This window comes from Peromyscus californicus, unplaced genomic scaffold (assembly GCF_007827085.1).
Source record: "Peromyscus californicus insignis strain IS unplaced genomic scaffold, ASM782708v3 Scaffold_22__1_contigs__length_63687245, whole genome shotgun sequence".
NCBI classification, from domain to species: domain Eukaryota; kingdom Metazoa; phylum Chordata; class Mammalia; order Rodentia; family Cricetidae; genus Peromyscus; species Peromyscus californicus.
The window spans coordinates 38442347-38468727 of record NW_026294525.1 but is presented as its reverse complement, the minus strand read 5'-3'; the positions used below and the strand labels follow the sequence as shown (position 1 = coordinate 38468727).

The 26381-nt window shown below is 42.5% G+C and overlaps 1 protein-coding gene across 1 annotated transcript in view; it reads left to right on the top strand.

The window, feature by feature from the left end:
• Window positions 1-26381, top strand: part of Rnf217 (ring finger protein 217) — a 113524-nt gene that overhangs the window by 63147 nt on the left and 23996 nt on the right. The window contains exon 2 of the mRNA XM_052751294.1: window positions 13107-13340. Within this exon, the coding sequence (XP_052607254.1) occupies window positions 13107-13340 (234 nt within the window). The remainder of the gene's footprint in view (window positions 1-13106; window positions 13341-26381) is intronic.

Sequence of the window (26381 nt, the reverse complement as noted above, 5' to 3'; positions counted from 1 at the left end):
ATGCCAAGACATAGGCTTGCTTTTCTGTGTTTGCTTTGTACTTCTTAGTTTAAGAACCATGAGAACTTACAACCTTACAACACATGAGCCTAAGTGCTTACATCTGCTTAAGCAAATGATTATAAAAATTCCGAGAGTAAAGTAATACAGGAGGATGGTTACTGATTGTGTAAAATCCAATAACCCGTTAATTCTATAGTTACTTCAATTATTTAATATTTGTTGTCGTCCCCCCCCCCGTGTGTGTGTGTGTGTGTGTGTGTGTGTGTGTGTGTGTGTGTGTGTGCGCGTGCATGCTGTATGTGTGTGAGTGCTGTGTCAGCAAACGCTTGCCATAGTGTGTCCAAGGACAATCTCGGGTGTCCGTCTTCAGCTTTTGTCATATTTGAGATCAAATCTCTCATTTCGTGGCTGACTGTACCAGGCTGCCCGGCCCCTCCATGAGCCTCTGGGGCTTGTCCCCTCTGCCTCCTGTCTTGGCACAGGAGCACTGGTGTTCCTAACACGTGCTACTGCACCTGGCTGTACATGGGCCCTGGGAGCTCAAACATAAGGCTCATGCTTCCCCAGTGAGTTCTTTACCAATTAAGCCATCCCTTCCACTCCCCACAGGCCATGTATTGAATCTTCAAGTGCTAGGAGAGATGCGTTTGTTGATTCCGAAGCACCTGCCCTGTGGCTCTTCTCTGAGAACTCAGGAAGCTGAGCACACTTTGATATCCCTACTGGTCATATGGGCGTCATGTTTTCTGAAATCCTTCTACATCCTTTGACCATTTTTTAATGGGTTGGTTGTCCGTATTTTTATATACTTTATATTTTCAGGAGATGTCCCACTTGTCATTTCTGTTTTGTGGATACCATCTCATAATGTTGAGTTTCCACTCTCCTAACTATTTATTGGTGAGTATAGGCTTAAATTGACCCATTTTTATAATGAATGTCTCCCTGTCACGTGTAAGAAACCTTTCCACTCCAAACGCGTTCTCTGTCATCTTTGGAAGCTTCCTTTTTTAACCTTTCATGAATGTAACTATAATGCACCTCATGTAAAGTGTGTGTTAAAGACTAATTTTGGTGGCTATTTAAGGGACCCGGGGAGTTTCTGAAAAAGCTGGCAGCCACCCTGCTGGGTGGTGTCGGCACGTCTAGCTTCCCTGTAGGGTGATTTTTTTGTTCTGTACTCCCCTGTGGTCCACTGTGGTGGCAACTGTCCTTCTGCCCGCGTCACACTATTGTAATTCCCGTAGCACTCTGATTGGTTTTAAATCTTGTAGAACAAGTTTTACTGCTGTGTTTTTCTAGATCGAGTGTTTACTTAGTCCATTCATGCCTTTATAATCAAATATCACACGCTGGGGAGCTGTTCTCATTCAGACATTGAAAGCCCCTCACGGCTTTACATGTGGGAGGCTGGTTCACATCCTGTGGTGCTATAGGAAAGTGGGGGTTCCCTTAGGAGGTGGGGCCTAATGCAAGAAAGGTGGGTCACTGGTGACTTGAAGGGAATATTAGGATGTTGCTTTCCTTTGTTCTTTCCTTTCTAGATGCCGTGAAGTAAGCCCGCCTTCTCTGCCACATGTTACTGTCACATGCACCCCTGTGCCACTGAAGGCCAAAGGGAGCATGAACTGGAACTTTTGAAATTGAGCCCTGAGACTGCCTGTGTCTCTTAGACAGCTTTTTTCCAGTGTGTCCTCTCAACATGGAAGGAGAGAAGCAGATCTCTGGGGCATGTTTCAGAAGGTTACTAATCCCACTTGCAGGGGCTCCCACCTTCATGACTTAATCTCCTGATAGTTATGGTGGTAATTAAATGTCAATATGTGAGCTTTGGGGAGCACAAACGGGAGAAAGGGTCGTGATTATGCATATATGTTTTCAAATTATCTTGTAATTTTGAGTCGACTTTTCCTCCAAAATAAAAAAGGAAAACTGCTAGAAATTTCACTGAACTTGAATTTGTAGCTCCTTGTGGGTTGGCTTTCCGTCTGACAGTGTTGAATGTTCCAGTTCAAGAATGCAGTGTGTCCTTCCATTCATTTGCTGCTTTCCTAACTCCAAAATACTCCAGATGTTTCTGCAAGGAGGTATTGTGTTACATTATTTCTGTTGGAAATATTTATATCATCTGAAATGTCATTGGCTCTTGAACATTATTTTTAATTTCTCACAACCAGTCTATAGAAGTACATGAGATTTGTATTACTGACCTACTTAGCCGTACTTGTTTATGTGGAGCGGAGGAGGCCTTGAATGAATGTGTATGGAGTGGATGAAGTCCTCAGTGAATGTGTGTTGTTGACTTGAGCACAACTATGTCAACAACCCCAGTGCCTCAGACCCATGGGAACTGCAAAGCCTTCCTCTGGTGAGGCTCAGAGGAACAGCAAAGCCTTCCCCTGGTCCAAGTGTGAATGTTGACAGCCTATGCAGAAACTCTCAACCACAGCTTCCTCCTTCCAGATGATTGCAGCCCAAGACAGCAGCCCTACAGAGACCTTGTTCAGCTGTAACCAATAAACCTGCCTCTGGTTCAGATGCATAAAAAGAACATGCCAAATTTCTAGTTGCTGTTTCTGCTATTGGTGGTGCATCTCCATCCGCAGCCAGCTTTTCTCTCCATGTGTCTGTCTGTCTGTCTGTCCTTTCTTTATTCCCTTCATCAAGTCCGGTCAGGTCAGGTTTCCAGGACCAAGCTGCAGGAGCCTGTGCTCACTGGATTCACATTTAATTCTAGGTTGTTCTCTGTTAGAACTTGACTTTTCTATGTGTATAATCATGAAATCTGCAAGTCATGAGGGATCTGGGTTCTTTATTCCCAATGCTTTCACTCTCTTTTCCTCTTTCTCTCATTTTGCTTTGGTCATGAGCACTAGTCAGTGTTGAATAATAGTGGCATTGGGTATAATTTGCCCCATGTCCAACTTCAAGAAGAAATTTCACAATTGTGATGTTTCCTGTGGGCTCTCTTGTAGCTATTCCTCATCACATTAAGGACATTTCCATGTAACCCTAGTTTGCTAAGATTTTTCTCTTGAATGGGTGTAGAATATATCAAATATGTTTTCCTGTGTAATGATCAAATGATTTTTTTCTCCTTTATTGTGTTTTAAATTTTATTTTTTTTAAAAATGGGATTTTTTTTTAAAAATTTGGCCCTATTAAATTTTGAATTTTAAACAGACTTTAGACTGGTGCTTCGTGGTCATTGGCATCTGTCCCAGCAGCAGCCACTCCAGACCTCTTGCCTTCACCATGAAGCTCCAGGAGCTTTCCCGGCTCAAACCTGACCTTCTTCAGTATTTTTCCTTTTCTAGGGAAAGCACCCTTGAAGGGTTATCTGGACTGGCAAGCTGTCCCACGTTTTCCCCAGTGCTGGCCAGACTCAGTGTATTAACCACTTCTTTCAAGATATCTGTGTGTGCTCTTGGATCCTGATTCCTGTTATCAGCTTCTGGGTATGGCTGATGTGTTGGTGCTGAGTTTAGGAGGTCTTGCCCACTGGTTGTTGTGTTTTGTAAAGCCAACGGAGAATAGATGAAGCCAGTCACTGTCAGGAGGCTTAACATTTCCATAAACTGTAATGGCAGTCGGCCTTTTGTTGTTGTTTGAGAATGTCATAGATGCATGTGTGTTTTGATCAAATCCACCCCGTACCTTCCTCTACAATTCCGTCCCTATCCCCTCAACCACTTTTCCTTCCTAATTTTATGTGCTTGTTTTTAAAACCTACTGAGTTCCTGTATGTGCAAGGGCGTAGGACTGTCTACTCTAGCATGACTAACCTCTCAGAGGTCTCATCCCTGACCTGAAGAAAACTGACTCTGCACACCACACGAGACGTCATCGGTTGCCAAGAGTTCCTCGGCTAGGGCTGTAACTTAATGAGCTCTCCCGTCCACGCTGGGGTTTTGGCTGGCTTGGTCTTCTGCAAGCCTTTTGGATGCGGTCACAGCTGTTACGAGTTTCTGTGTGCGGTGGCTCCGCCATGGCCTGCAACTACCTTCTCACTGCCAACAGTTACTACTGCTGGCTCTTCGGTTCTCACTAATCCCTCTTCTGAGGTGAGCCTTGAGCCTTGAGGGGAGGGGTTTGTTTCAGATGTCCCAATTAGAGCTGAGCACTCCACAGTCTCTGAAGATCTCCATGTTGACCAGTTGTAGGTGTCTGTATTAACCTCTGTCTATTGCAAAAAGGACCCTCTTATGAGCACTGAGAAATGCATGATCTATAAGCATAAAGAAAAGGACTTGTCAGGGGGCACTTTGATGATGTGTTCATTTGGCAGTATATTAGGATCTTCCCAAGGGCCAGTGACCTAACCACATTCAGGGTTTTGGTGCAGTTAGTGGTACTAGGCATGATTTCATCTTAGTGTAATGGGCCTTAAATCCAATCAGAAAGTGGTTGATTAATCCCCTAACGTTCCTGCCACTATTGCACTAGTGGACCTATCCTGTCAGGCTACTCATTATTTATAAAACAGCTTCCAGGGTTCACAGCTGGGTAAGACTGGTGGTTATGTTTCTTCCCCAGGAGCATGAGAGAGGCTTCCAGCACTGCGAAAAGCTAGCCAGTGGGGAGGAAACTTACAAGATTGTAGCAGCTTGATTTCTCCATGTCCTGTGACTCACATATGTAGTATCTTCAGCAACAGGGTCTTTTTTTTGTGGGGGAGGGGGAATTGAGACAGGGTTTCTCTGTGTAACAGTCCTGGCCATCCTGGCACTTGCTTTGTAGACCAGGCTGGCCTCGAACTCACAGAGATCTGCTTGCCTCTGCCTCCGAGTGCTGGGATTAAAGGCATGTACCACCATGCCCAGCTAAGCAACAGGGTCTTAACATCAAGGGTAACCCAAAGCAAGGACAATAGCCTGTAATGATTAAGGGTGGTCTCTAGGACCTTACTGATCAACTCCATTTTTTTGACCATAGAATACATTTTGTTCCAGGTAAGATCCTTTCCGTGGAAATTAATCGGACAGTCTTACGTCATCAGTAGTTACACACATGGTCAGTAGTTAGGTCAAAGTGCCAAGCTGGTCTGCAGATCAGCTTCATACACTTCACTTCATACACAGCCACTGAGGCTGTGGGACGCTGTTCCAGTTCCTTGATTCTTTGTGACCATTGGTTCCCCACTCTTTCTAATACTGATCTATCCAGAGCTTTCGTATCTGACAGAGCTTTCTTAGAAAATGGATGAACCAGTTTCTTCTTGGCTCCCCTTTACCACCTTTTGCCCCAACCCCTTGTTCTTGACAGATACCATGGCACTACTCAGAGCCAAGAAGGCTCCTTTGTACTATTGATGTGTGAACTGCTTCAGCTGACAATCTTGCTTGCAGTTTTGAAATATAGCCAACTTCATCATATCTCTCATGCACTGGTCTGTTTACTTTGCTAACACTTGGTCAGGGTTTTTGCATCAATGTTGATAGAAGCAATTGCTCAAAACCTTCGTTTGCAGGTTTTGTTATCAAGATTTTGCTAACTTCATAAACTGACCACAGCAATGATTTCCTTCTCTCCTCCTTCTTTCCCCCTTTCTCCAAAAATTACTGTGCCGTATTAATGTTATTATATCCTTGGATGCTTAGTGAATTTACCTTCAAGGTACCTAGGGCTGAAGTTTTTCCATTTGGTGATAGCCTTTTTTCATTGGGTTGCATTTATTAGTGTGTGTGCTCGCGTGTGCGAGCTTATGTTTGGTGTTTTTGCTTCAGGTCCTTAAATACAATCTTCTTTGCACCAATCCTGCTTGTACCTGAGAGAATTCTTGCTTGACGATTTCCCTCATTATGAAAAGAAAAAAAAAACTCCCAAGTCGTCATCATAGGGTGCTATGGAAGCTGCTGAGTATACAAAAACCAAACCAAACCCAAAAACCATGTGTAGATGACTCAGTAGATAAAGTCCCTGTTATGCAGTGAGGACAGGAGTTTGAATCCCTAGCACTCACATGGAAACCCAGCCTGTATTCCAGGCACTCAGGAGGGAGAGACAGGGGATGGCAATGCCATGTTGGGTAGGCTAACTAGCAAGCTTTGGGCTCAGCAAGAGACCCTGCCTCAGTAAGTAAAGAAAGCAATGGGTGAAAACACCTGTCTTTAATCTTTGGCCTCCTCACCCAAGTGCACACACATGCATGCTCATCCACACACATGCACACATATGCCCCCTGTCCTCCAAGCATGTGCCCTGGTAGAGCAGGAACCTTTCAATGGTTGCTCATGCGGCACAGCAGTGAGCCAGGAAACCATTTGCCCAGTGGTGCCCGGCACTCACGGCACGTAGTAGTTGCCGAAGGCGTCTTGCTGCTGTTCTCTATAGTCAGGACAGGCAATAAGAAGTCCGTCCGTATCAAGTGAGCAAAAGCCTGTAAACACCCTGTAAAAATCTCATGTCTGGCACTTAAAACCAAGGTCCAAATCAGGCTATACATTTGTCAAATGGAGTTGGCGGCCCTAGACTGTGCTTTTTTCTGTCCTTTTCTTTGGAGAATTTAATTAATTAATCCGCCACTTCAGAGGTCCCTCTCACCTTAGCCACTAAATTACTTTTGAGTTCTCTCCTGTGGTAAATTAGCCATCCAGCTCAGGTGTTAAGTGGATAATTATGCCTCCTGCTGACACCTTGGAGATTGTCTTACAGTTAAGTAATTTTTTTTTCTTACAAGAATGAACTTGTTCAGAGGAAACAGAGAACATATTTTTCAGTGATGTAAGTAGTGGCATCAGCATTGAGCACAACAGAAATGCAAAGTGAGTTTATGTATATATATTCAGAACACTAATGTACTGTAAACAGAGGTTAGGTGACATTTTGAAAAACGTTGATTTGATATTAACAGACGTGGGAAAATGTTTGGCATCGTGTGTGTAGTTGCCAAGGAACGTCTCAGTTCTTGGAACCATCTGAAAATGTTTATGAAAGGAATTGACATGATGTTGGGTATTTGCTTCAAAATAAGATGCAAACACTGAGTGAGTCAAGGCTCCCCCCAAACAGGATTTGTCAAGAGTTGACAGTTGTCGCAATGAGAGAATGAATTCTTGAGGACTCATAGTGCCTAGCTACCATTTTTACCATATGTTTGTGATTATTCCTAAGGAAGGTTTTACAAAACAATGGGCAGATTTTAAATGAAGTGGTTCCACCAAACCCAAGTGGCAAAGACTGTCAGCACTAATTGATGTTGTCAAGGCCACGAAGGATGGTTTCACTGATTCATCGACTTTATATGCCTGTTATTTTTGTTCCTATTCCTATAAAAATGTTCCTACAAAATGTAAACAGGGTAAATGCTACAGAAAAGAGAATGTGGGGCAAAGAGAGCACTTGGGTACTAGTGATGGGAATGTCAGTTTCCACAGCCAGCCTGGTGGGGTGGCTCACTGGGTAAGGGTGCTTGCTGGTAAGCCCGAACATCTGCGTGGAATCCCCAGGAGCCACGTGGCAGAAGGAGGAGAAGTGACTACTGCACACTGCCCGCTGACCTCCACATGTGCTGCACATGCTGACCCCCCCCAAATGAATTTTAAAGTAAATCAAATAAGTTACTGCAGCCATGATATACAATGAAAGAATGGTTCCCCTCAAATTAATCACCACAGAATCACTCACCACAAAATACGTGTTCATATATTTTGCCCTATCAAATAATTAAATACACACACACAATAATTAATATGTAAAAGAGATATCTCCACTCCATGTTTATTGCATCATTGTTCACAAGAGCTGAGATGTAGAATCAACCTAAGTATTTATTAGTAGATGAAGACAATAAGCTTTCTATCAGTGGCTCTCAACTTTCCTAATGCTGTGACGCTTTAATACAGTTCTGTAGATGAATTTCTAAATGATCTTATTAAGTGAAAAACACGGAGTCAAATATTTGCGTTAAAGCCTTAGAGAGATCAGGGAAATACAGAAAACCCCAGCTAACCTCACCTCACCAACTCCTTAGCTTCCATGGAGAGCAACTTCCTGTCTTCCCAGGCTTATATGCCTTCCTTTTCTGCCCTTTCATTGGCTCTTAGCCCAGCTACCTCACTTCCTCTTCCTACACAGCTCTGTCACTGTCTGTCTGTCTATCTGCACAGACCTCCAGGTCTCTATGGTTGGGACTGGCATTAAAGGCGTGTGTCACCATGCTTAGCTGTGTGCCCTAGTGTGGCCTTGAACACACAGAGATCCTGCCTGCTAAGGGATTTAAGAGCATGTGCTGCCTGACTTCTTTGTTTACTTAAGATGACTGGCCTTCCCTCCCAATCTCCAGGAAAGCTTTATTTATTAATGCACAAATAAAATATCACCACACAGTTCCTCGTGGTGTGGTGACCCTAACCATAAAATGATTTCCGTTGCAACCATAAAATTGATAGCTGCAATTCTGCTACTGTAATGAGTCATAATATAAATTTTTTTTTTAGAGATAGAGATTTGCCAAAGGGGTCATGACCTACAGGTTGAGAACCACTGCTTTATTTATAAATCTGCATACCCACACATTGGAGTACTATTCATTCCTTAAAAAATCTTGTCATCTGTGACAGCATTACAAATGTTGAGTGACATGTTGAGTGAAGTAGGCAGACAGAAAGAAAAATGCTAGATGATTTTAGTCTGAAAATTTAGAACCTGAAAAGGATGAACTCAGAGAAGCTGAAAAAGCTATAATTATCCAGAGCTGGCTGGCAACCGTGAGGGGAAAGATACTGGGCAGATGTTGGCCAAAGGATACAAAATTTCAGTTAGAAGGAATAAATTCAAGGAAACTGTTGTCCAGTATGGTGATGATGGTTAAGAATGATAAGCTTGAAGGTTGCTAAGAAAATGGGATTTTAATGTTCCCACTCCAAAATAATAAATATTGGAGCCAGATGTAGCCAGTCCACAGTTTATTTATATTTTAAAGCATCGTGTCCTGTGGCATAAACACAGATCATTTTTGTCAACTTAAAAAAGTCCCCATTGGTCTCACTTCCAAAAGTCACACGGGCTGCCCCTGAGTTACCCAAGTTCAGTCACCAGCTGCCTGCTCCCTGGGCATCTGGTGGAGCCAGGTTTCATTCAGCTGAGGGCTGCTGTTTTCTTAGCCTGCACTTTGGCTCCTGTATGGTACATTCTCCTAGAAGACCTTGAGTGTTTGGGTTTTTTTTCCCCGCTTGTTCATTTGTTTGTTTTTAGTTTGACAAGTTACTCCTTCTTTTAAAACCCTGGAAATGATTCATAATGAATTTATAATTTAATCCAGAATTCTTAATATGATCAGCAAGGCCTATATGATCATATCCCACCTGATACTCCAGCTTCATTGCACATATTTCTGTCCTTGGCTTAGTAAACTTTATCCTCTGGCCTGTGTTCTGAACATAGGCACACCAGTTTCCTCCTGTCTGGGAGCCATAGTTCCTTTGCCTGGGGAAGTTTCTCTGTATTCCAGCTCTTCAGGCCCAATGGAAAGTGCCACTTCTCCGTCACAGCTAAGATTGTAATCTGCATTTTTTTTCTTCATTTCTTCCAGCAAGCCTAGCACAGCCATCCCCTTCTATCTCCCTAGGCGTCCTTCATGGTACCCCCGCCATGAAGCCCACAGTTTGCTGTAATCCTCCAGGTGACTAATTGGAGGATATGCTGTTGTGCCATGTACCACCCAGAAAGACTAAATGCTTAACAACTCTTGCTTATAGGACAATTTTTCCTTTTTTAGTGTTAAAGGGCTTTTCTAAATGTATCCTTGAGTTAATAGACTATATATTGCTGGATAAATAAATGCGTACACATTGCGTACTCAAGATGCTTGTCTAATCATCTTTTGAGAAAACCACCCTGAACACAATATGCATGTAACTGCCAAGAGTCAGATAAGTCATTAGTCACACTGTGCATGAAAAGGGGGTGTTGTTCTTAGGAGGAAGTATGAGTAATTGAAAGGTTTGAGTCATTGTTCCAACTGCCAATTATTGGCTTCCTGAAAAAATTCAAATTCTGAACGTGTGGGTCTAGAGTAGGCCAGGAAACTTAAACCCTCAAAAGACTTTTCCAGGGTCTTTTGTGCAGTTGTTCTAGAAGTTAATTATGTCTTATATCAAAGGAAGCCAGAAGAGAGAGGGCCAGATGGAGATAGACCGATGGAATTGCTAGCGGACTATTGGGTAGAATGTACAGCGTGTCTCCCTGTGATCAGTTAAATGCTGCGTGAGGTCACTGGCTCAGTGTTGTGGGGTCAGGATTTCAGACCTTTGAGAAAGAATAGAGAGTATGAAAACTACGTGAAATGAGGTGTCCATGGAAACAGAATAGGTTTGCAGAAAGAGCCAAGAACCACTGAAATAGAAGAGCAGGTGCCTGGCTGGATGCTGGATGGCCTCCCAGTGTGGTCAGGTAATAAACACCCTCTGCTCCAAGGGTAACAAGATAGCCTCGTCCTTGGGATGTCTGGAATGGATCTACTCTCCAAACTGCCTGGCATTCCATAAGACCTGACTGTTCCCAGATAGCTATAAAAATGCTGTATCCATCACTACCACTTATATGGATAAAATAAGAACTACAAAAGTAGAGGAAGATTACTTCAAACATCAAGCTGGGAACAGGTAGCCTGGGCCCTTAAGCACAAAACTGGGCTGCTCCCCTAATAATCTAGAGAAACTGTGCCTTCATGTGCGAAGAACTGATTATTTGTCTGTTTTTATAGGGAAAAAAGTCCAGGGGCCTCAGAGATCGTAATGACCTGCCTGCCCTTGTGCTCTGATCTAAGTTCATGTTTACAGCCTCTTCTGTCCTCATACTTTGGGGTCCAGTCTTATATTTTTAACCCCCTTTTAAGGGTGTAATCTTAAGTTCACATGAATGTTTACTGTGTAAGTCAATACTGTAGGAGTGAACAGAACACAGCACCCCTGCCCTAGAGAGCTTGGCATTTCCCTCCAAGCCTTTCATCTGTTAGTTCTTTTGGCTGCTTGGAGCAGCTTCATCCTCATTGGCTAAGTCCCATTGATCGTAAGCTCTCACCCAGCTTCACTCAGTCGAAGACACTTAGGCTGACCCTCCCAGGTCTGAAGTGACCAGGCTTCCCCCAGCTTTTGGTGACACCGTGCACCACCATGTCAGGCTGACATCGTCATCACTGTGGGTCCCGACTGTGCCTGCCTCATTCCGGATAGGCACCTGCCAAGCTTCAGCACTTAAATTGGTGCCCTGTTCTGAGCGGGGCTTCACAGATACATACAGAATATTAAAAGAAGGAACATCTTATCATCTTAAAATATTTGTTGCAAACTTCATAAACTCAAACTCTTACTATTCCGTGGGTGTTTTTGTCTCTACGAAAAGCTTATAAGGACTTCTTTCCTGAGGTGTAAATTAAAATAATTTATTATAAAACATAGTTGGAAAGCGGGGTGTAGAGGCACACCCAGCACTCAGGGGGGCTGAGCAGGGAAGACTCAGTTGGAGGGCAACCTGGGCTATAAATTGAACCGTCTGAAAGTCTAGTTTACTCCAGAGACCTTACAACCTGCATTTATCCAGAAGACCACGGAGCTAGATTGGGAGAGAAGGATGTTACCATTCGCATTTGGAATGGGTACTAGATGCCACTCACAATAAACTTGACAGGAAATGATTAAAACAAGAACTTCTAACACAACTGGTTTTTAAGAGATGAAGAAAGTAAACTTTGAATAAAGGGGAGCTGGGATGCTTTCCAAAGCAGTGACGGGCGACTCTAGCCACAGCACAATAATCTCCTTTGCCCCCAACCCCACGCTGTGCCAAAAGGTGGCACTGGAAACTCACACGACAAACAACAGCTCTCTGATTTTGACACGCTGCTTTCTCACACCCACCCACGAGAGAGAAGAACGCAGGAAGACAAAGGTAGAAATAGGAGAAAGCCACATGGTCTGGAGAAGAGAAAAAAACATGGCCGAAAAGAGCAACTAAAAATAAACGTCTCAAACACACACTGGCTCTCGCCTTTGCTGTTCATCACACACAAACTTGAGAGAAAGTAGGTGAGAAGTTGAAAGTGGAAGGAAACTGGGGAAGACATGGTAATGCCAGGAAAAGCCATGAGCCAACCTGATAATAACGTAGAAGAGGTTTGGATGGTTTTAAATAAATGCCCTTACCGGTACATTAGTATACTGGTAAAGGATAAATTACTCTATAATTCTACATTAAAATTGTAAAAATTGTGTCACAAGCTGGTTTATTTTTTTAAATGTCTCCATGATATTCATTTGTTGATAAGTGTGCTCATAGAGACAACCAGATTTTACCATTGTACTTACAATGTCATGATACCACCAATGTGTTTTTGGCCGTTTTATCTTTAGTCATTTGGTATATGTGTGGGTCAGGGGACTTGCTTATGCCAAAGTGTGCATATGGAGTCGGAGGACAACTCTTGGAAGCTGGTCCTCTTCTACTGTCTGGGTCTGGGGGATCGAATTCACACCGTTCGGTTCAGTGGCAAGCACCTACACCTGCTGAGCCGTCTCAGCAACCCAGGCTTTTCTGGTTTTTCTTTTCCTCCTGACTTCTAAGATTGTGATAACATCAGCGCTATTTATGTGCTTGTCAGGGAAGGGCCAAAGAAAACATTAATTTGGGGTCATTATTTTTATAAACTAATAGCTATTAAACATAAACGCTTCGTACAATTTCTCTTTTTAAAGATGTGCCCAAAGCGTAGGGCTGAAACAGTGCAGTGGGGCAGAAATCTCTGAAATGCCTTTGGTTGGCAGGTCCCGGGATGCTGAGTCATGTGCACGACTTATAGCTGGCTCGCTGCCTGCCTGTTCTCTCCCCCTGCAGTTTCCAAAAAAGTGGAATGGTCATTTGCTTCTTTAATGAGCCCTGTGACAAACACGGTTGTCAACGAGCTCTTAAGCATCCTACGGATCATGATTAGCTTTTGGTACTCAATGTCGGTTTCAAAATGACTTAGCGTTCGTTATGCTATCTGGAAAGAACACCGATAACCTGTTCTTGAAAGCATGAGATAATTCATGCTGTGTGCAAAAACCAGCACCCAGGAACCTTAATAACCAGTGGGCTTTTCCTTCTCCTTCTGTCCTCTCGCCCAGGTACAACTTGGCCAAGTAGAAATCAAATGCCCAATCACAGAGTGTTTCGAGTTCCTGGAGGAAACTACTGTCGTCTACAACCTGACCCACGAAGACTCCATCAAGTATAAGTACTTCTCGGAACTTGGCCGAATTGACGCCAGCACCAAGCCGTGCCCCCAGTGCAAACACTTCACCACCTTCAAGAAAAAAGGACATATCCCCACTCCTTCCAGATCAGAGAGCAGATACAAAGTAAGCATGCTCTCTCCGGAGTAGTAGGTTGAAGGTCACGGGATGGGAGCAGCCATGGTTGGCTGACTGGGCGTGGGCATTGGTTGGGCTTCCTTCTCCCATCCCCTTATCCAGAGCCCCAGGTCAGCAGACGTTGCCTGTGAGTCTAACTTGTAGTCTGGGGAGGCCAATGCTAAGAGATTGCTTTGGAGGATTTAACTGAAGTTTTCTTGACTTTAATCACGTTGAAAATTCTTTTAATAACCTAATGAAGGCTGAGCATAAGAGTGACAGTCGCCGGGCGGTGGTGGCGCACGCCTTTAATCCCAGCACTTGGGAGGCAGAGGCAGGCGGATCTCTGTGAGTTCGAGGCCAGCCTGGGCTACCAAGTGAGTCCCAGGAAAGGCGCAAAGCTACACAGAGAAACCCTGTCTCGAAAAACCAAAAAAAAAGAGTAACAGTCATCACTGCTACCAAGTGCTAAGTAAATAGTAGGGCTTCCCTCCCCACCCCTTCTTTTAAGTAATGGGCTTGGCTTTTCAATTTTCATTTCCTCAGCCTTTGTCTATAATGAGCAAAAATGTATACAACACGGTTCATTCACTATTTGCCAAAAAACCAGAACAGTGATTGATATGTGCTTGGCATTTACTCACATTAGGTGACAAACAAATGTGACCCTGTCCCTGCCTCAAAACAGTCTCATAAAGGTGTGTTGGCCAATTTTCTGTTACTGTAACAAATACCTGTGGCGATCAACTTATAGAGAGAAAAGGTTTGTGTTGTCTCTTGGCCAGTTTGAGACGTTACAGTCCAGGGAACTTTAGCCTGGTCATTTTGGGCATATGTAGGAGAATCAGCAAAGCAAAGCTACTCATCTTGTGGCTGTAGGCAAAAGAGAGCTGGGGGAGGGGGAGGTTGGGGCTCCAAGGTCCCCTTCAAAGGGCATAGCTCCAGTGATCCGAAGGCTTGCCATTAAGCCTTGCCTCCTAAAGCTGGAACACCTCTCATTACTCCCACCCTAGGAACAAGCCTTTATTTACCATACAGACATCCGAGGGGACGGTGCTTAAGATGCAGTCTGTTGCAGAAGGGACGTGTGTAATACGCATATGTAAGTGGACAGCTTGGGTAGGCACTAGCTGGGATGGTCAGAATGGCTTCATGGAGAAGGAATTGTTCTGGCTGCCAGAAGAAAGCATTTCAGAGAAAGCATGAGTCAGTGCTTGGGCCCAGAGGCTGAGGCTGGGTGTGTTGGAAACAGCTGAGGAAAGAAGGGAGAGGCAGCTGGGAAGAGAGGTAAGTGCAGGTCAGGCTGAGTCTTGTACAGCGTGCTCACGAGTTTGGATTTAATTCTGTAGGCATCCGAGAGGCATCGGACCGGCAGCGTTCAGAGGCTGCCACAGAGGGCCAGACCAAGGACAGGAACCATAGGCTGAGCTGTGGGATGCAGCCTAGACAGCCATCAGGACACAAGAGTGCATTAGCCCTGCCCAGAACAACGGTCTTGCAATATGTAACACCTTCCGAGGAACAGAGTAGGGGACTTTCAGAATGGGACCGCGAGGCTGATGCCGTGGTGTCTTTCTTCACCATCACAGCCTCTCCCTTTAGGGACAGTTCCTGCCCATGTACTGTGTCTTGGAAACAGTGGCCGCTCCATTATTCATCCTGGAGCCTCAAGGAGACTGGTTTAGTGGGTATTTTCCTCCCCTCCACTGTGGCAGTGGGGAGCTAGAGTCCTGCGTGGTTAGTCAAAGTCTCTTCATGACTAATTGGCCTTTGAGGCTGCTCAACTCTCACAGCTATAGTATTTTATTTGTGGTTTCATTAGGTACTCTAGTCTCTTTAAGGCCTAACTGTCAGGAAAAAGTCTTCTGTTAAAAGCCTGCCATCTTGAGATTATGAAATTGTGTCACTGAAACAATGCTCTACAGAGATGATGGATCTTAATAGACTATTTTTTATGTCATGCTTTGTAATCTTAGGCTATTTTGAGGAACTACACCAGTTGTATTTTATGAATGTTATCAAGAAATGTTTAGTTTTAGAAAGACTTGTCTTTCCCTAACTTAGAGTATTTTTTCCTAAATTATTTTTAGAATTAGATATATGTATAAAATGAGACTACTCAGTTTTTGTGATAATCTAATTTGTGATAATCAAAACATGAATGAATAGTTGAATCAAAGTGAAAATAATTTGAGTAATTTAAACTGTAATGTTATTACTAAATGGGCAACAAGTACTATAATTTACGGTACAGTTGCTGTAAGAATAAAATATTATGTCTTGTTTCATCAAAACCATGTTAGGATAAACATAATTTATCACCTCACATATCTATTTAGCTCTGTGTGGTTTTGAGTGAAGCAAAGGTATTTGGATAATATATCCCAATAACAGGCATCTTCCAGTGACTGTCAGCTGGCCTGTAGGTATGCAAAGGAGCAGGGGACAAATGGCCCAGGAGAAGAGAAGTTGCTTTGAGGAGAGCAGAAATTTAGTAGAAAATAAATGTTGCTCAGAATAAAGCAGTTTACATCTTCAGGGTTTGAGAAAGATTGGACAGCAAGTATGTGCTAGCTAGCTTTATGTCACTGAGACAAAATGCCAGAGACACTACTCAGGTTACAAGGAGGAAGATCGCCTTTTGGTTTCAGTTCATGACTGGCTGTCCACATTGTCTTGGAGCCTGTGGTGAGTAGCAGGAACATGTAGAGTGGCAGAGGAAGTAAAAAGGGGAGGGAGGGGCTGGGCCTCAATATTTCTTCAGGGACATACCCATAACGACCTAACTTTATCCCCTAAACCCCACCCCTAAAGGTTTCATACCAACCGGTAACACTGTAGGTAACAACCCAGCCTTCACCAGCATCCGTGGCCTTTTAGGACGTTCCAGATCCAAACGGCGGCACAACTCGAAGCAGAGCTATTGTGCAGATGTCAACAACAGCCACGCTACCACTGAATGTGTGCATGGTTATGTGTGTTGCCCCCTGGTTATTCTCCTAGAGGAGAAAATCACGACAGACAAGAGACATATAATCTCCCTGTCCCATCCTGTCCATAGTTTGAGGCATGATTCCAGTGATTCCTGAAGCAGTGTTTCTTACTACTTTAATATAAAGCTCACATAGCATCTCTCATCACCAAACTCAAGCTGTGCCTTATTAGCACTACATGATTTGCATGCTCAAAATTATCTCCATACTGAGTTAAGAATGGCGTGGATACGGTCATTCCAGCAAGCCCCATGGCATACATGCTTGCAGGGTGGAGTTGTAAACTGACACTAAGGTCTTGATACTTGAGGTGAGCAAATGGACTTTTTTCATTTTGATGTATTTTAATCATCTATCCCAATAACCAAATCCACTTCCAATTTGATATAGTGAAGAACTCAGTCAAACTGTGGCATAAGTTAACAAATAAAAAAGGTCACCTGTAATCCCTAATGTCTCTGAGTAATTTAATATCTCTTTATGATATTATTTATACTCCTAGGCAGGTTTGTACCTATCAACAAATCCTTTATTGTGTTTAATTATTTCAGTAGTACTGTTTTTGAATCATTGGGTTACAGTATCTTCTTTGAAGATGTCACTTTGAGCACTTATTATACTTTTGCCTATCAAGTCAGAAGCACTTAAGATAAGATTGATTTAAAATGTCACAGTCATTTTCTAGCTGAGTGAATGCATCTCACATGAAGCTAAGATCTAAAATGCCATAGCTGAGCCTTTCATTTGTATAGTTTTCTTCATAAAGACAGTTTGTTAAATATTTGTACTAAACAGATGAAAACGGAACAGGTAGAAGATACCACCAGTAATCAGAAGTCTGGGTGCTCATTTGTCCCACCCAGGCCCCCAGTTAACAGTTTGCATAGTTTGAATAAGGTGTGCTGTGTTCTAAACACCATCAAATTCATATCAAATTGAGTAAGTGCTTTCCTAAGTTGAGAAGTTTACATTGAGACAACCTTGTCAAATCAGTTTTACTTTTTTTCATTAAAAAATTTACATCATTTCCCCCGTCACTCATGCTGTAAGGTCAAAAATTTGTGCAGTTCCTTTTCTGTAAGGCTGACTTCGATTTCTGATTAAAAATACAGCCGGGCGGTGGTGACGCACGCCTTTAATCCCAGTACTCGCAGGAGGCAGAGCCAGGTGGATCTCTGTGAGTTCGAAGCCAGCCTGGGCTACCAAGTGAGTTCCAGGAGAGGCGCAAAGCTACACAGAGAAACCCTGTCTCGAAAAACCAAAAAAAAAAAAAAAAAAAAAAAAAAAAAAATACAATTTCTAGCCTAAATAGTCCTTTTAATGTCTTGATGTCATACTTACTGCCTGTCAAGCTGCAAGCAAGTAAACAATGAGAAAATCAATGTGGCTTACATGTACTCACATCACACCTAGAGACAAATGCATCACCCGCCCCTGAAGGTCTTCTCCATAGAGATTATCATTTGGGATTTTATGGTACATTTGTGTAGTTGTTTGGTTAGAGTCTTGCCTTCTAACTGATCTCTAGGAGGCTGTTTCAGGCTGACTTCATTCACTGCTAATATGTAGCCGTATGACCTTGAGAGTACGCTTATGAAATCTACTTGCTAAGGGAACTAATAAAGGGCCAATATGTAAATAATAAATAATAATAAATATGTCCTGCAATAGGTGGCAACTGCTTGGAGTGTAGGAGAAGAAAAGAGGAAGGATTGGAAAGGCTTCTTTAAAGAGTAAAAACATTAAGCTTTTAAATGTTGAGTTTGCCCAAGTAGGTCAGAACACTGGCTTTAAGCTTGATTTATATTCTCAGCCTGTCACACTTTCTCTCATACCATGAGTGTAGTTTACACATCTCTAACTGGAGGTAGTAATAGCATCTCTGCCCTAAGAGTGTGATAAGAATTGAATGAAATCACACATGTAAAGGCCTGCACCATGACTAACACTTCGTACATGTTCAACACAAACCAGAAACCGCTATGGTCATTATTGTTAGACAATAATGAGCAAAGTCAACAGCCCTGAGTATTACAAAAGGGCATAGAGTCAAAAAGAGTAGAGATGGAGCCAATGATAGGGCCAGAAATGAATGGTAGGAATAGAGGAGTGATGACATTGACTGTGGAAGAAGAGAAATGGGGTAGGTTGGTAGGTCATACATAGAAAACGACTTCAGTTAGAGCTATGCTAATGGTACAAAGTGTAAAGACCCTTTGGGACGTCAGAGAGATGCCCTTGAACTATGGGTCAGAAGTGATTTATACAGGTCATCAGTATTAGGAGGTTGGAAAACAGATTGATAACTTTATTATTCAGGGTTCTGTAGACTCTAGAGTCTAGAGGAACAGAACTGATGGGTGGATGGATAGATGAAATCTTCTGTGTCATCTATCCATCAGTGTATGTGTGTGTGTGAATATATCTATATCTATATCTATATCTATATATATATATATATACACACACATATACATACATACAGAGAGGGGGGTGGGGTGGGAATCCAGTGTATGTTCAGTTCACGAGACTGGATATTTCAGCTGGTCTTCAGTAGATGCCAGAATCCCAAAGAAGTAAGCTCTAATGCCAGTGGATTGAGAGTGAGGCCAGCAGGCAAAGAGCTTCCTTCTTCTACATCCTTTATATAGGCTTCCAGCAGAAGATGTGGCCCAGATTAAAGGTGTGTCTTCCCACTTCAAATGATTTAATTAAGAAAAATCCCTTCCAGCTGTACCCAGTCACTTGGGTTTTAATTAATTCCAGATGTAGTCACATTGACAACCAAGAACAGTCATCACAGTAACCAAACTTATAAAAATGAAAAGAAAAAATTGCTTCAGGGGAGAAAAGTGAGGGTTGTTCTTCTAGGGAGAGAAGGAGAAAGAAACAGCTTACCATCGAGGATCACAAGTAGCTTCTTGTAGTTTACCGAGGTCCTTCGATCCCAAGCTCCCCTCTCCTTCCAAATGTAGACTAGGAATGAGCCACCTTTCATTCTGACTCAGCTGGAGTTGAACGTCATACATATCAACACAGCGAACATGTCAAAGGCACCTCTGTGGTTCCTGAAGGCAAAACTAACAACAGCCCTTCACTCCTCACAGGTGTTAAGCAGAACTGTGGTGATTTGCGCAATGCTGCTGTGACTCACCATCAGGTAGAAGGAAAAGCTACTCAGATGTTCTGGAGAAACGGCCTTACAGCTTTAGCACCTTCTGGGATGATCACAAGCCCCCCTGGGTAATCATTCTATAAAGCTGCACGAATATGCTGTTTCAGTGTGTAGTGAAAATAATTTCTGAAGGGCTTTCAGAAGGCTGTGGAGTCAGTCTGTGTTGGAAAGCGTACTTTGTCTTACTTCCAGTAGAAATGAGAGAATTTCTTTCTATATGTAAAAAATATTTCAGCCTTCCCCACGAATGTGAAATTAGTATGCTTTGCTCTTCTTTCTATATGCACTCCCTCCCCCCCGCCCGGCCCTCCCCACACCCCATCACTTCAAGCTGACTGGTTACAAATGAGAAGCAAGCTGCCAATCACAGGTCAGTTTAGCTCCTAACACACACTGATTTCTCTTGGGATTGATGCATCATCCATGTCAGCAACTGACAGAAAACAAATGTAGTTTCTCAGATGCTGTTGCACAAGAGAGATAAAAATGAAGTTGTCCAGCCAGATTTAAAGAAGCCAGCTAAACAAAGGGTGTGTTGCATATGTTAGCCTTAAAGTGTTTACTAATGCTCAGCTCTGATGCAAGCCTAGATTTTATGAATACATTTCTTTCTTTCTTTATTTATGGAGTGGCTTGCCAAATTGGCTCTTTTTTGTTTCTTGATTTCATAAAATAGCCTTGTTTTTTTTTTCTTGCCTTCAACTTCTAACAGCCAAATATTGAAATTCACCTGATGCTTTATCCTTACATCTACCCCACAAACTCCCTAAATAATAATACCAATCCAGACCTATAGTCATCATAAAATGACATACAGTGGTGTTTGGAACAGGTTTTGTTGTTTTTTGTCATCACGCTGTCTCCGGAGTCTTTAGAACAAAAGACAACCAAGAATCATTTCTGGTGTTGACCATCGAGGAGAAGGGTAAGTGAGCCAAGCCAGGTGCTGGTGAACAGTGGTCAGAAAGTGTTGTGGAACAAGAAGAGTTGGGACTCTCTATTTCTTCTCCTTCATCCTCTGCACACCAGCCTTTTCTCATTTAGTCCCTCATCTGACCAAGCTCAGTGCAGGGCCACACTGGCCTGCGGAATAGGCAGCTCAAGGCAGAATTTTCCAGTTCTTCCCTTTTATACATCAGTGAAAAAGTAGATTCCCAGACAAGATGTAGCAGACTCTTCTCTAGGCCTTGCTTTCTGAGCTTAGAGGGAAGGTCTATAAAGTATTTCTAGGTGGGCTGATAAGAAATGATGATCCCAGCTAAGGGGACAGAGCTCTTTGGAAGCAGTCCTCCTTTGTGGGTTCGGATAAAATACCTTAGATAAACATGCCTCCAGCATGAAAAATCTTTTTTAAAGTTTTGAGGTGAGTGTATTGTGCAATGACTGTGTATGAAATATGTAATATTAGCCACAAAGTTGGTATTATGGGAGGTTAGCAAGGTCACAGGTTTGGATAAGCTTGGTATCTTGATACACCTTCTCCTGCCCTGTGTGACTCTTCACATGTTTTCTGCCTTTTTGGTTCCCAGTCTTGTGGGCTTTCTCTTTTCTTTTCTAGCCTGATTTCCTCTCTGCTGGGCAACCAGCAGGCAAGACTCATTTGACCACATCCAGGCTCTGTTATGAGATCCTTGACTCAAGCCTGTGGGTTCCTGTACTTCTAGAAGAGACCCCAGTGAAATCTCTGAGAATAGGATTGTACAAGTCCACCATGAGACGGTCTGGCTACTGCTGCCTCTCTGGCTTTAGGACCGGATGTTAAATAGGATCAAATAATGCCTCTTGGAGGTGTTTGAAGCTGTATATCAGATTTATTTACTCCCCTCTGTAACCCCTGCATACCTTCACATTTTCTTCTCCACAAGACAAATAAATAAATAAACGAACAAAGTAAATGACGAGAAAGAAAGAGAAGGATTTTCCATTCTTAAAAAAATATAGTCTTATAACTCACTTTCTGATAATTTATTATATTGGTTTGATTCTTTAGGACACACCATAGGCTGAATTTTAGATGATTCATATAAGGAGTGTCTGAATGATTATATATCTTGGTGCATATGCCAGGATTATAGAGATTTGTAGACTCTGTCTATTGGATATATCAGCAAGGCTCAGGGTGAGCTGGCCCGTCTTAGTTCAGATTGTTAGAATACTTTGTTTCTTTGTGTGCTCTCAGGGCCCTATCAAGTACTCCGGGTAGACTGCCTGACAGAGGGTCTTATCTCATGTTATAGCAACATTATGCTCCTTGTGCAAGACCACAATCACTCTGAGAATTTGTCTTCCAGCCTTCCCTGAAACATCTTTCCCAGGGCAATGACTTGATCTTCAAGCTTCTACCCTGGCAGTTATACACGATCTTATTGCTGCCCAGCTTCGTGTCTGTCTGCTCCTAGTAAGTTCCTGACAGACAGAATATTTTCATTCTTTTCTGTGTGGAAAAAAAAAAATCAGTATGGTCAGTACATGCCACTCAGGCGCTATGTAAATCTGTTTCTCATGAATTGGTGACTGTGTTTCCTTATTGAGAATCTGTTTGACCTGATATTCTAGTAAAAGGAATTCCTCCTGGAAAACTGAAGTAGCTCTTAACCTCATACTACTTCAGTTATGCATGAATGTTGTCTAACTCTGAGCATGATTTATTTAAAATACAGGGCTGGGCATTGGCTCAGTTGGTAACTTGATATGGAGAACCTGCATTCAGATCTCCAAAGCCTATATAAAATCTGGGCATGGTGGCATCTGTAATCCCCAATACTGGAGAGGCTTGGAGAAAGGCAGATTCCAGGAGCCCTCTGGCCAACCAGCATAGCTTGGTGAGCTCCAAGTTCACTGAGAAACCCTGTCTCAAAATCAAGAGAAAGAGCAATAGAGGACAACATCAGATATTGACCTCTGGCTTCCGCACACAAACGCAGAAATCCAGATGAACCTACACATACATACACCACGCATTTACACAAGTCGGTTTTTAAAAAGTAAAACTGTATATAGGAATATGGAAAGTTAGTGAAAAAAATTGTCTACATTTTTCTTTAGTTTGACTTATCTTGAGTGTTTTCTTGGTGTGATGAGTCAACTGTATATAGGAATATGGAAATTAGTGAAAAATTATCTACAGTTTTCTTTATTTTGGTTTCTTTGTCTTGAGTGTTTTCTTGGCATGATGAGTGAACTGTATATAGGAATATGGAAATTTAGTGGAAAATTATCTACCATTTGCTTTATGTTGGCTTCTTTGTCTTGAATGTTTTCTTGGCATGGTGAGTTTGCAGGCAAACATCATTTGCTTAGGGCAACTGAGTTTGATTGAGTCTTATCACCTGAGAGTGAGTATGACAAAGGTTCCTGTGAAAACTAATGTGCTTCAGGTATCATGCTGTAAAGTTCTTTTCTATTTCTTAATTCATGCAGAAGACTTTGCACCTTAATCATGATGATTGACAAAGTGTCATGAAGATGAAATAGTAAACATCATCTGGTGATGTGGTAGTACCACATCAGTTACTGGATTTAATTGGATTCCTTTTACAAAGAATTTACTGATTGCCTATGTTTTACTTATTAGTTTAGAGAATCCAGTCTTTGCCCTTAGTGAATTTGTAAACTCTTGGAGAGGTTGGATGTCTGCATACCTAACGTAGTAAATTTCCTGGTGAAGGTACTAAATCCTGTTGGGAAGTATAGGGAAGTCATTTTGAAGAAAGAAGCTTTCTCAGGATATGTCAATGGACAGATTGTGTTAATTAGACCCTTTTAAATTATAGGAAGCAGATAGGTGATCTTTCTTAGGCCATGGAAATAAGGTTTGTTAAGTACTCCGCCCCTCCCCTTCCCTTGGAAGTGGGAAGCAAGAAAGCAGGGCTCAGGGCGAACCAGACAGTTCTGGTAGCGTAAGAGCACAAGTCAGTGACAGTTCTTGTCTCCAGAGATCTGCACACACACTTGTCTTTGCCTCCACGGTAAAGGCTGAATGCATGTGTATCCCCATTTTGCATCTAAGGAGAACAGAAATATTTTGCTTCTCATCATTGAAGAGTGAGTAGTAACCTCTGCTGTCGAAGCAGAAGTCAGCTACTTCTTCGGCAACTTGTCAACTCTGTCAACTGGTAGATACATGTATTTGGAAGATTCTCTGAGTCCAATAGTCTGTGGTCAAAGAGATGGAGTTGGAAGGCATAGACTAGTCCATTTCAAACTTTAGCATGGTTCTGAATCACCTGAAGAGAATCTTGTAAAAGTGTAAATTCTTGATTCATTATGGATGGGCTTTCATGAGTCCTGTGTTTCCAACAAGCTCCCAGAGCTGCTGTTCTCCGAATTAACTTTGAGTAGTATATTAGTGACCTTTCTCATTGTTGTCAAGGATACCCGACAAGAGGCAGTGAACATGAGTTGTTTAGGCCTGCAGTTCAGGGGGTTGCAGTCCATCCTGCTGGGGAGTGTGTGGCAGGAAGAGCAGATGGGGCAGCTTTGCATCTGGGGCCACATTGTGTCTGCACTCAGAAAGCAGAAGAGTAGACAGGAAGCAGGAAGCGGGGCAGGGCTCTAAAGCTTCAGCAACTGCCCCAGTAACCCACTTTCTCCAGTAAGGCTTCACCTCCTAAAGTGTCCACAACCTTCCCCAACACTGCCCCCAGCTGGAGACCAGGTGACACATCTCACATTCAGACCAGTCCAAGTGGGAAGAAGGGAGTACAATGCTTCTTCAGCGTGAAGATGATTTTATTCAGAAGGCAGAGTCTCCATGTGGTAGGCCTGTGGTTGTGAACTGGCATTTCCCGAGAGCAGTAACTGAACACGGGAGCGGAGGAAGTTGCAGTGTTGATGTCTGTGCATAAGGCCAATTTTGAATATGGTTAAGAGCATAATAAATAAGGCATGGCGTCTTCAGACAAAAGCCAGTACTGTAACAATCTGGGTATCCTCTCTGAATACCAAAGTTGCTATTATTGTTTATTATTTTAGTTCAAAGTATGGTAAGCAGTTGAGTGTGAGTTTTTGTTATTCCTAGTTACTTCAGATCTTGCTTTAAAATGGGCTTCTCAGTTTGTCTCTACATCTGTGTTGATAAGAATTAGTAGTAGGACTCACCTTCTGTTGGGCACCACATTCTTTAGTTGTGACACCAGGTACCAGGCTCCTTCATTATGGTACCTTAAGATAATCACATATTTCTAATTATCACTGTTCAAAATCTGTAGATGTGATGATAGTTCAACTTTTGGCCACATGGATCCTTGAGCCATTGTAGTATCCCACCTTCATGAAGTGATTCTCAAAGTAACTTTGTAATACTTCTTCTATTCACTAATAAATATAATCTAAATCTAATTAAAAACCCTGCAGGGGAAGGAGAGAGAGAGAGAGAGAGAGAGAGAGAGAGAGAGAGAGAGAGAGAGAGAGAGAGAGAGAGAACGAACATGTGCATAGTTCAACCTCAGGCACCATCCACCTTGTGTTTTTAATTTTTTGAGACAGAGTCTTTACTTGACCCTGTACTCAACCTTACTGATTTAGGCTATGCTGGCTAGCCACTTAGCCCTGGCTATACCTGCCTCCAACTCCCCAGAGCTACAGTTACAAGCATGAACAACCTCCATGCCTGGCTTTTGTTAAATAGGGGTTCTGTGGATTGAACTCAGATCCTCAGGCTTGTTTTAGTTACTTCGAAAAGGGCCTTACAATTTTTCGTCTAATGATGGCTAGAGTTTGGTGATTGAGACTGGTGCATACTGTCTAATAGGAGACGATTGAATTGAGTACTCAAGCTTTCTGACATCTGCGAGATGAGTGGTGGGAAGATGTGTTCTTCACTTCTTTCCCGTTCATGTCTCCCATTTGCATGCAAAGGGAACTCCCCCCCCCGCCCCCGTTTATAATAATGGTGTCTATTCTGCATTGTTGAATAACCTAAGAGGAAAAATAGTTTCCCTTGCTTTATTTTCTGAAGCTTACCCACGTCAACTCATTATTCTTACCTTAAAAAAATTACTTGCTTGGGAGATGGAAGTGGAAGATCAAGAGGGAAAGATCATCCTTTGCTACATAGTCATTTGGAAGCTAACTCAGTTACATGAAACCCTCTCTTAGGGGCTGGAGAGATGGCTCAGAGGTTAAGAACACTGACTGCTCTTCTAGAGGTCCTGAGTTCAATTCCCAGCAACCACATGGTGGCTCACAACCATCTGTAATGAGATCTGGTGCCCTCTTCTGGCCTGCAGGTGTACATGCAGGCAGAACATTGTATGCATAATAAATAAATAAATCTTTTAAAAAAAAAGACAAAACAAAACAAGCTTAGTGTATAGACACTTACTGTTGGTGTACCCAGCCCATATTGTATAAGCCAATCTAATAAACTCCCTTTTGTTATTTTTAAAAGGACTAATCTTAATTTTAGTATACAGAAAAGGCAAATGTGTTTTTTTTTTTTTTTTTTAACCACTGAATAGTAGTAACCTGCCCCTGCCCCAAAACTAAGGCGTCTCCCTATTTATATCAGGAGATTGGGAATCCTGTAAAATGGTGGGTAGCTGAGCAGTGTAACCATGGTGACTTTTGAGTCAGAATTTGAAGTTTTCACTTATGAAGGAATGCCACCGAGTGTGATCAGGTGTTTTGATTCAGTAAAGAGTATGCTGGCCATGTAGCCAGACAAATTTAGGCTCTAGTACTTTCTTAATACCTGTATGCTATGTTACTTTGGGTGGGTTACTTAATATCTGTCATCATCTGTTCTGTATACTTATGAGGGCCTTTTGTAGCATTATTTTGAGAATAAGAAAAATAGGATGCATTATTACCATTTAACAGAATTTTGAAGTTAAATAATTTTATTCTAACAGTTGACATTTTTATATAAAATTGAAAGCA